This window comes from Triticum aestivum, chromosome 7B (genome assembly GCF_018294505.1).
Source record: "Triticum aestivum cultivar Chinese Spring chromosome 7B, IWGSC CS RefSeq v2.1, whole genome shotgun sequence".
Classification (NCBI taxonomy): domain Eukaryota; kingdom Viridiplantae; phylum Streptophyta; class Magnoliopsida; order Poales; family Poaceae; genus Triticum; species Triticum aestivum.
Genome location: NC_057813.1, coordinates 16,555,110 through 16,565,437, shown reverse-complemented (window position 1 = coordinate 16,565,437; position 10,328 = coordinate 16,555,110). Strand labels below are relative to the sequence as shown.

Sequence of the window (10,328 nt, the reverse complement as noted above, 5' to 3'; positions counted from 1 at the left end):
GTTTTAAGCAATACAAGTATGTTTTGTTTTGTGACAACCAAAGTGCTATCCACTTGAGTAAGAATGCAAGTTTTCATTCAAGGTCTAAGCATATAGAAGTCCGTTATCATTGGATTCGAGATGTGTTGTATTCCAAGAAAATGCAACTTGAGAAGGTTCACACTGATGACAATGGGGCTGATATGTTGACTAAAGTGGTGACAAGGAAAAAGCTCGAAGTATGCCGCCGGCTCACTGGCATGGCTGCCGGAAGGCAGTAAGGCCCTCCATGATGTCAGGAGGGGGAGTTTGTTGGGCTAAGTCCCTCCACATGGAGGTGTGTTGGCAGCCCAACATCAGCCCATAAGTCCAACACATGTCAGCCATTGATCTTCGCTGCATCCAACGGTTGAGAGCGCTTCCAAGGAAAGTGAAGCAAGAAGAAAACCCTAACCACTCCACCGCTTGCTGGCGGTGGCTGCCATTCGTGAGAGTGAGAGAGAGACAAAAGAAAACATAACCTGAGAGAGAGGAAGAAGAAGAAGCAGAGGTTCTGTCCAGATTTGCTGCATCTGACTAGACAGTGTTCAAGCTGGTGATTGGAGGTTCAAATGTGGTTGGATAGACCCCAAACTTGGTGAGCTCGTTCCTTACTTTGAGTACTTCGATTTGGTTAGCTGGTTTGAGGATTGGGTCAGTGGAGCATCAGATTTGAGAGTGGTTTTGTCAGCTCTGACTGCTGCAGTTTCAGAACAGAGTAGTTTTGGGAGAGGAACAGTTTGGGTAGGCAAACGATGTCCGATTGAGCTGAAATTTGGAGAGGATCTCATGAACTCGTGTGTCTACTTGTCTGCCAAATTTGGTGCTGTTTGGTTCAGTGGTTTAAGAGCAGTTTGCAAAATACTGGAGGGTACAGAAGCTGTATAAACTCTACTTTGCTGAAATCTTGCCTTTTGTGGTTGTTGTTGCTGTTGCCGGTTGGCAGTGTGAAGAGTGTGTTGTAAATCTCTCTAGAGGTTCTAGAGAAGACTTTGTACTCATCATTCTCATAGTGAAGTTGCGTGGACCGGTCGGTCCATAGCCGTGGTTTTTTACTCCTCAAGTTGAGGAGGTTTTTCCGCGTTAAATCTTGTGTCACTTGTGCATGTTGTTTGTGTTATTCCGCTGCTTACTTGTTGGTTGAAGTTGTTTTCAAAGTTCATCACAAATGAAGAAGCTGTGTAGTGTGCATATTTGCCGTGACGATGAATTTGTCCAGCGCATTGTTGTTGTCCAGCCCGACAATATATCTCCAGTTTCGAAACACAGATTGAACTCGATCAGTACGAGATGCAACCAAATCTCGAGCCCAGCACCGCCGCTGTATAAGCATGGCAAGCTTGCCACGCCGCGCACCACGACACAGCCACTGAGTGTGTGAGCTCGCTCGCACGTGGTTTTGCTCCCCCGAGATGAGGATCGCGTCGGCGTGGCGGCTGCTCCTGCAGGGTGCTGTGCTGCTGCATCGGTGCCGCGGCCGGCGAGGGCTGGCGGTGCAAGTTCCCGGCCGTGTTCAACTTCGGCGACTCCAACTCCGACACGGGCGGCTTCTGGGCCGCCTTCCCGGCGCAGCTGCACCCGTTCGGGGTCACCTACTTCGGCCGGCCCGCCGGACGTGCCTCCGACGGCCGCCTCGTCATCGACTTCATAGGTACTCCTAGGTACCTACGCTCGCCGCTCTATCCAGCCGTTCGTTTGATAGTATAATTCTGACGGCTTGACTCTGGTGATCAGCTCAGGCCATGGGGCTGCCGCTGCTGGGCCCCTACCTGCAGTCCGTCGGCTCCGACTTCCGGCACGGCGCCAACTTCGCCACGCTCGCCTCCACGGCGCTGCTGCCCAACACGTCGCTCTTCGTCACCGACATCAGCCCCTTCTCCCTCGCCATCCAGCTCCGGCAGATGAAGGAGCTCAGCAACAGAGCCATCGCCGCCGGCGGCACCAGTGGTAACTAAAAACCCCTGACAAAAAAAACATGGTCTGAATTCTCTGAATTTAAGATGCATTGTTTGCTTGATTTGCAGGCCAGCTTCCCCGGCCCGACGTTTTCGGCAACTCTCTGTACACGATCGACATTGGCCAGAATGATTTCACCTCCAACCTAGCGTCGCAGGGCGTCGAGAGTGTCAAGCAAACGCTTCCTTCGGTTATCAGCCAGATCTCGTTGGCTATACAGGTAATTTGGAGTAGCACAAATGGTGGTTGATATTACTTTAAATGATCAAAATAACTGGCGAATCTGATGGACTCCATCATGTGTGGCACCTGCTCAACTATTTGCAGGACCTGTACAGCATCGGGGCTCGCAAATTCATGGTGTTTAACATGGCGCCGATCGGGTGCTACCCGGCTTTTCTAGTGGAGCTTCCACATAGCAGCGATGATCTGGATGAGTATGGCTGCATGACAAGTTACAATAGCGCAGTTGTCTACTACAATGAACTACTGAACAACAGCTTGGCCAAGGTTAGGAAGACGCTGCAGAAAGCGTCGATCATGTACGTCGACAAATATTCCGTCATGCTCGAGCTGTTCAGGCATCCAGAAGCTCATGGTGAGCTTTCTCTCCGATCTTTTTCTGCCATCCGACGAGTACATGAATTGGTTTGGTTCATAGCCATATCTGAAATTACAAGCATCAAGTACTACTGAAACTGGTTTGGTGGTGATCATTTCAGGGCTCAGGTATGGGACCAAGGCTTGCTGCGGATACGGTGGTGGAGCTTACAATTTTGACCCAGATCTATACTGTGGCACCAGCAAGATTGTGAAGGGCAACATTGCGAGTGCGGCGGCCTGCGGAGACCCGCAGAACTACGTGAGCTGGGATGGAATCCATGCCACTGAAGCTGCAAACAATATCGTAGCATCTGCAGTGATGAGTGGTTCATACTCGTATCCGCCTTCTGATCTTTCAAAACTTTGCCAGCCATGACCCCATAGCCTGATCACAGCACAAGTTTACTCAGAGATACTGTTTGCTCAAACCAAGTTATCCCGCTGTCAGATAACAGGGCAAATGATCAAATGGAGAAGTAAAGTGGGGCAAAAGATCCAATTTCTCAAGTTTAGTCAGAGACAGTGTTGCTCACACCAAATTACTCATTCTGTCAGTTAACAGCTGTGTAGAATGACAGAAAAGAAGAGCTTAATAGTAAGTGTGTCCTGTTATAGACTTGTTTCTGCTATAATGCACCCAGTTCTGAATGCACCACTACATGTAGTACTGAAAGATTAGACAAAAAAATGTAGTCTCTACTGTAGTTATCAACTGCAAATTTCTGATGCACAAGAATCGTCATGAAGACATGAACAATCACAACCATAAAAACTCCAGCACAAGAATCATCCCCAGGATGGTATCATTCACCAGACATAACATCAAGCTGCTTCCTCGGCGCCTTGCCGCCGGTGGACTTGCGGGCCGTCTGCTTCGTGCGGGCCATCTGCGCGGGTGGGATGGGCGAGCGGTGGTGGTGGGTGCGGCGGCGCTGTGGTTTGTGAGGATTTGGGGGAGCGGTGGAGGGCTTAAGTAGGGGTGGGGAGGATTTGAGGATGGCGCGCCGCTGGAGCATTTCGTGGGGAAAATTCCCGGTTTTGGACGGATTGTTGGCGCCACGGGGGAGGAGCGCGCGGGGTCGGGTGAGCCGTTGGATCAGCCGGAATGGACGTTGGAGATGTGTTTGTGCGGGTTGGAAAAACTTGTTCAGTTTTTCTTTTCTTTTTCAAAGTTGACCCTTTACAACATGATTCATTAGGAAAGATAGAATAGAGTTGTCAGATTAATATATGAAAAAACTGACGAAAATAATTAGAACACGCTCACATGATAGGGAACCCTGGCCAAAGTGGCAACCCACAAAACCCACACAACGAGAGGAACAACGTCGAAGATGCCTACGGGTTGTCATCGTCGTCGCTTCTCCCTGAGCAAGCGACTCTAACTTCACCAGGACGACCAACCAAGAGCCCCAGGGACGAACAATGCACTAGAAACATGTTGCCCTATGCCAAACAATCGGTCAACCACGCCGAGGGCTAGGCGGCTCTGACGATAACAAGTTTCGTAGGAAAAAGAAGCACGTCTTGCGAAATATAGGATATCATGACCATTACACGTCATCGTTGCCACCGCGTTATCCCGCAACTACACAGCTCTGACTTTACCGTACAGACAAGTCGATCGGTCGACCATAGAGGACATGCCACTACCCCACTCCTCTTGTTACCATCATTGTTGTCACGCGAGTCACAACGCCAACCAACCACACCACACGATCAGGCACGTCCAGCACCAAGGAAGTGTGTGTGGATCAAGAACTTCAAGACGACACCCCAAAGGGGGAAATGACGTTGAGAGACCTCTACCGCACGCCCCTGTGCGGGATCATGACTTTCTCAGAAGAGATTAATCCAGGGGGTGACGATACATGAACTCCTCGATGACACCTCCAAGGATGATAGAGACGCCCATGGGCGCCATCGTCGTCAGGTGGTAGTCATCGGCCAAGCTTTCGTTGAAGTAGCGAAACCACCACCCTCTCGCAAAACGCCAATGTCGACAGGCATCTCTACTAGCCCGCACACCGCCTACACAACAACCACGACATCTCCGCACTGGGTCGTCATCTCCCATTGAGGGAGTCCTGGACTAAGGGGTCCTCGGGCGTCCGGTCTATTCGATATGGGTCGGACTGATGGGCCGTGAAGATAAAGGAACAAGACCACCTCCCTTGTCTGGGTAGGACTCCTATATGCGTGAACGACAAGATTGGTGTCTGGATAGGCTATTTCCTTTCCCTGTAAACCGACTCTGTACAACCTAGGCCCCTCTGGTGTCTATATAAATCGGAGGGTTTAGTATGCAGGCACAATCATAATATTCGTAGGCTAGATAAGCTAGGGTTTAGCCATTACGATCACGAGGTAGATCAACTCTTGTAACCCCTATACTCATCGAATACAATCAAGCAGGACGTAGGGCTTTACCTCCTTTAAGAGGGCCTGAATCTGGGTAAACATTGTGTCCCTTTGTCCATTGTTACCATTGATCCTCAGACGCACAGCTTGGGCCCCCTACCCGAGATCTGCCGGTTTTGACACTGACATTGGTGCTTTCATTGAGAGCTATGCTGCATTGTCAACAGAAGAATTGATGGCGCGCCTCATCCTCAATGATGACACCGTGTCCGGGGAGACCTTTCTCCCTGGACAGATCTTTGTGTTCGGCGGCTTCGTGCTATGTGCCGACTCGACCGGCCAACTCGAGCAGGTCGACAGCTACGCCCCCAATCACCAGATCAGTTTTGGGAACCTGAACTATGCCACTGACATCCGAGGAGATCTGATCTTCGAGGGATTCGTGACCTCGACTGCCGCTCCCTACCCTTATGAAGAAGGCCCTTCAGATCCGCTATCAAATCCCATCCAGGGGTCAATGTTCACACCTGCCTCGGCCTCAGATCCGGGGCAGATCATGTCGTCCAAAGACGGGGGGATTGACCCCATCGGACCTTCTCCTATCATGGAGCTCCCGACCGGAGACCCAGATGTGATCGCGCCGTTGGTAAACCCGGAGTCAAACAGGACTCTCCCAGTCATCGGAGAACCGGACTCGCCTCTGGACGATAACTCCGAACTGTCGAGGCCTGCATCAATCGGGCTCGATCAAGTGCCCAGCCCCACAGATCCGCGGACTCCTATCCAGCTTTCGCTCTTAGACGAAGCACGGGGCTTAATACAATCTCTCGCCATTACGGAAGCCTTGCCTCCAAACTACACAAAGCTCAGGCTGGGGGCTGAGATCGGGGAATTTCACACCCCACCCACCACCCACTTAATAGCCAATGTCGAGGATTTAACTAACATGCTAGACTACGCCTTCGAAGACATCGACGACATGGACGATGATGTCGACGCCGAACAAAGCCAAAACCCGCCTATCACTGGGCGTTGGATGGCCACTTCTACCTACGATGTATACATGGTGGACACTCCTGAGAAGAAGGACGACGACAACATTCAAGATCCAGGCAAGGACAAGCCCGTCAATGAACCACCAAAGCATCGGCGTCAGCGGCGCCGCTCACAATCGCGTCGGGCAAAGGATAGTAATACCGGCACCGGAGACAATGACACTCTAGATAACGCTGAAGACTGCAACCACCCCGTTGAACCCACGTCCGAACAGGACGAGAGGAAGGAGGGTCAATATAGCCCCGAACACGCTGATCACGAGGACTTGGAAGACATCAACTACTTACCTGCCTCCGAAGAGGATGTGAGCCTCGGTGACGAAGATTTCAGCGTCCCAGAGGAACACCTTGAACAAGAACGCTTCAAGCAACAACTCATCGCCACCGCGCGAAGCCTGAAAAAGAAACAGCGGCAGCTTCAAGCTGAACAAGTCACGCTCAACAATAGATGGACCAAGGTCCTAGCCGCCTAAGAATAAGACCTTGAGCGACCAGTAAACAGTTACCCCAAGCACAGGCTACTGCCACAATTTGATGATGAAGCCCTCGAGCCAATTCCGTCAAAATACAATTATGATGATCAACCAGACCGACCACCACATGGACGGGACAAAACGGCTCATCACGTCGAACACCAGCCTGCACCACCTCACCGTAGAGGCAAGAAGACAGCGGCGCCGGACTAAACTTATGACTTACGTCGGGCCTTGGCAAATAAAGCCGGCCAGACTCGATCAATCTATGGATCCAGAGGACGTGCTCCGGCACGAGATGACGACCACCAAACCTGGCGCGATGAACATCGTCAAGTTCGAGGTCAGCACCGAACACAGATGTCATCCGAACTCCGTCGCGATGTAGCCAGCTATAGAGGTGTCGAACACCCTATGTGCTTTACTGATGAAGTAATGCAGCACCAATTTCCGGAAGGGTTTAAACTCGTCAACATCAAGCAGTACGATGGAATGACAGACCCTGCCGTCTGGATTGAGGATTTTCTTCTCCACATTCACATGGCTCACAGAGATGATCTCCACGCCATTAAATACCTTCCCCTAAAGTTAAAGGGACCGGCACAACACTGGTTGAATAGCCTCCCAGAGAACTCCATTGGGAGCTGGGAAGATTTAGAAGATGCTTTCCAGGCCAACTTTCAGGGCACTTATGTCCGGCCACCGGATGCCTATGACCTAAGTCACATAGTCCAGCAACCCGAAGAGTCAGCTTGCAAACTTTGGAATCGGTTCCTCATTAAAAAGAACCACATTGTGGATTGTCCAGACGTCGTAGCCTTAGCGACCTTAAAACACAACGTCCGTGACGAATGGCTCACCCGACACCTCGGGTAGGAAAAGCCGAGAACCATGGCAGCTTTACAACACTTATGACCCGCTTTTGTGCAGGCGAAGATATCTGGCTAGCTTGTAGAAGCAACAGTTCTAGTGACCTCGACACCTCAGAGGCCAGGGACGGCAATGGTAGACTACACCGCAATAAAAACAAGCGCCGGAACAATAACAACGACACAAAAGACACGACAGTCAACGCCGGATTCAGTGGTTCTAAACCCGGTCAGCGGAAGAAACCTTTTAAGGGCAACAGGGACGATCATCCAATTTGGAAAAAATCCTCGAGAGGCCTTGTAAGATTCATGGCACCCCCGATAAGCCTGCCAATCACACCAATAGAAATTGCTGGGTTTTTAAACAGGACGGTAAGTTAAACACCGAACATAAGGGGAAGGGACCTCCAAGCAAGGATGATGATGAGCCCCGTCAGCTGAACACCGGGGGTCAGAGGCACTTTCCCCCCGAAGTGAAAACAGTGAACATGATCTATGCCACTCACATCCCCAAGAGGGAGTGCACGCGCGCACTAAGGGACGTCTACGCCGTAGAGCCTGTCGCCCCAAAATTCAACCCATGGTCGGCTTGTCCGATCACCTTTGATCGTAGGGATCATCCAACCAGTATCCGTCACAAGGGTTAGGCCGCCTTGGTACATGATCCAATCATCGACGAATACCATCTCACTAGAGTCCTTGTGGACGGCGGTTGCAGTCTTAACTTGATCTATCAAGACACTGTCCGTAAGATGGGTATCAACCCGTCAAGAATCAAGCCTATTAACACTACCTTTAAAGGAGTGATACCCGGCGTGGAGGCCCATTGTACGGGCTCATTAACACTGGAAGTGGTATTCGGCTCTCCAGACAACTTCTGCAGTGAAGAATTGATCTTCGACATTGTCCCTTTCCGTAGTGGCTATCAAGCATTGCTCGGATGAACCGCTTCCGCCCGCTTTAATGCAGTCCTGCATTATGCTTACTTGAAGCTTAAAATGCTCGGACCGCGTGGCGTCATCACAGTCAATGGAAATATGGAGCGCTCCCTCCAAACTGAAGAGCACACCGCGGCCCTAGCAGCCGAGGTGCATGGCGGCCTCATCAAGCCTAACAGTTCATCGGTCATCAAGACCAATGACATTTCCAAAAGAGTCCGGTCTACATCTCATTGCGATAGCTCGATGGACCCGGACCTCGAATAGTAGTTCTGCCTCCGCCGACTGCCCCATAAGGTTGCGGCATATGTACCGCGCGTACATAACTACACACTTAAAATACCTTGGGCAACGCTGGAGGCACACTGCGGAAAAGGTCCATAGTACGGTTCGACCCTATTCGGACCTCACATACCCTTTTTTTCTTTCTTCTCTCACTGCAGGTTCATTCGAAAACCTACCAGTTGTACGGTTGCTTGAGGGCTCCCTCCTAGGCCCCTCTTTCTCTTCTTTGCAGACAACCATCTAACCCTCCTCTCAAAGGATTCACTACTAAGGAGAAACGATGTAGACGTGCGGCAAGGCACCACAGGGATCTTCAAACCACTACTTTTAGGCCATGTGTAAACCTTTCCCTTATGTAAATTTTTGGCATGTAACATGACCTCAATATTCATGGCATTATCTGTCGAAACACGTCCCGATGTATTAATAAGGATATAAAGGGAGCAGATGATCACCACTTTTTGTTTGGTACTCATGTTATATTATCATCTGTATTCCCTCCTTACTTCTGACTGACACACGTGCTTTAGCCCGGCCTTAACGCCAGGGGCTATATTCGGCCTTGCACATTCTAAAGTCCGAACACCTATAGGGAGCTCTTCGGTGTCCCGGATATTGCATTATATGCATCGGTTCTGAATCATGTCTTTGGTCTATAGTTGGGTTGCCCGGCTCCTACGCTTACCACCTTACATTCCGCCAGTTCGGCTAAGGTAGTAAAGGGAGAACTACAACGATTGTATTTCAGGTTCGTCCGGTTGAGTACCTCAGTAGAGAAAGCCGAAAACTGACCATCATGATAAGCGAGAGCTGGTTAGCGATCCGGTGACTTAGTGTTATACTACAAATCGTTAGCGATTCTTCCTGTGTCACATGAGGGGCTGGTCTTCGACTAGCCGCATTGCAAAGTAACAGTAATCCGGATGGCCGCACAATGCAACAGGGGCCAGTACTTAGCCCCACCAATAGACTCCTATGGCTAAGTGAAGGTAATAAAGCCACATAGTCTAATTGCCTAGTTCACCTCGTGGACACCTCCTCTACGGACCAAGACGTTGGATAAAGTGTGGTTACACGTTCATGAACACCCCTGTAATATTTACATGGGGCAGAAGCCGACAACTGGCAACCTTCATAAATATAAACAATAAACGGCCGCACAGGAGGATAAATTAACACAAAAGGCGCAGTCATAGCGGGGATTCATAACACAATTTCTTCCACCCGAATACACCTAATCGAACATAACATCCTTTGAACACTGGCCCTCTACTATTCGGCCCCTTCTAGGACATCATCAAAGTACCTCTCCGGCTTCCGATGATCTTTACCCTCGGGCGGACTTGCGGTTGCCACTTCGGTGGCCTTTATCTTCGCCCATTGCATCTTGACGCGGACGAAGGCCATCCGGGCACCTTGTATGCAAAACGAATGCTTTATAGCGTCGATACAAGGACGCGCGTTGACAAGCCGCTTCACAAGGCCGAAGTAGCTGCTGGGCATGGCCTCGACTGGCCAAAGTCAAACTATTAGATCCTTCATGGCCAAGCCGGCCACCCTATGCCGCTCTGTCAGCTGCTTCAGCTGGTCACTCAGAGGCGTCGGATGCTCTGGTGCGAGATACTGCGACCAGAACAGCTTCTCAGTCGAGCTCCCCTCATGGGCTCGGAAAAACTATGCAGCATCGACGACGCTCCTCAGAAGATCCGCAAACGCGCCTGGAGAACTCCAAACCCGGGTTAGCAAGATATACTCTTACTTCCAAATTTA

General features: G+C 50.6%; 1 protein-coding gene across 1 annotated transcript; it reads left to right on the top strand.

Moving 5' to 3' along the window:
• Positions 1-310: 310 nt before the first annotated feature.
• LOC123157565 (GDSL esterase/lipase At4g01130-like) lies at positions 311-3,068 on the top strand. The gene is made up of 7 exons (XM_044575847.1): positions 311-316; positions 858-889; positions 1,467-1,669; positions 1,753-1,965; positions 2,043-2,194; positions 2,302-2,572; positions 2,697-3,068. The coding sequence occupies exons 1-7, from the start codon at positions 311-313 to the stop codon at positions 2,951-2,953; spliced, it is 1,134 nt and encodes a 377-aa protein (XP_044431782.1). The 3' UTR covers positions 2,954-3,068.
• Positions 3,069-10,328: the final 7,260 nt, after the last annotated feature.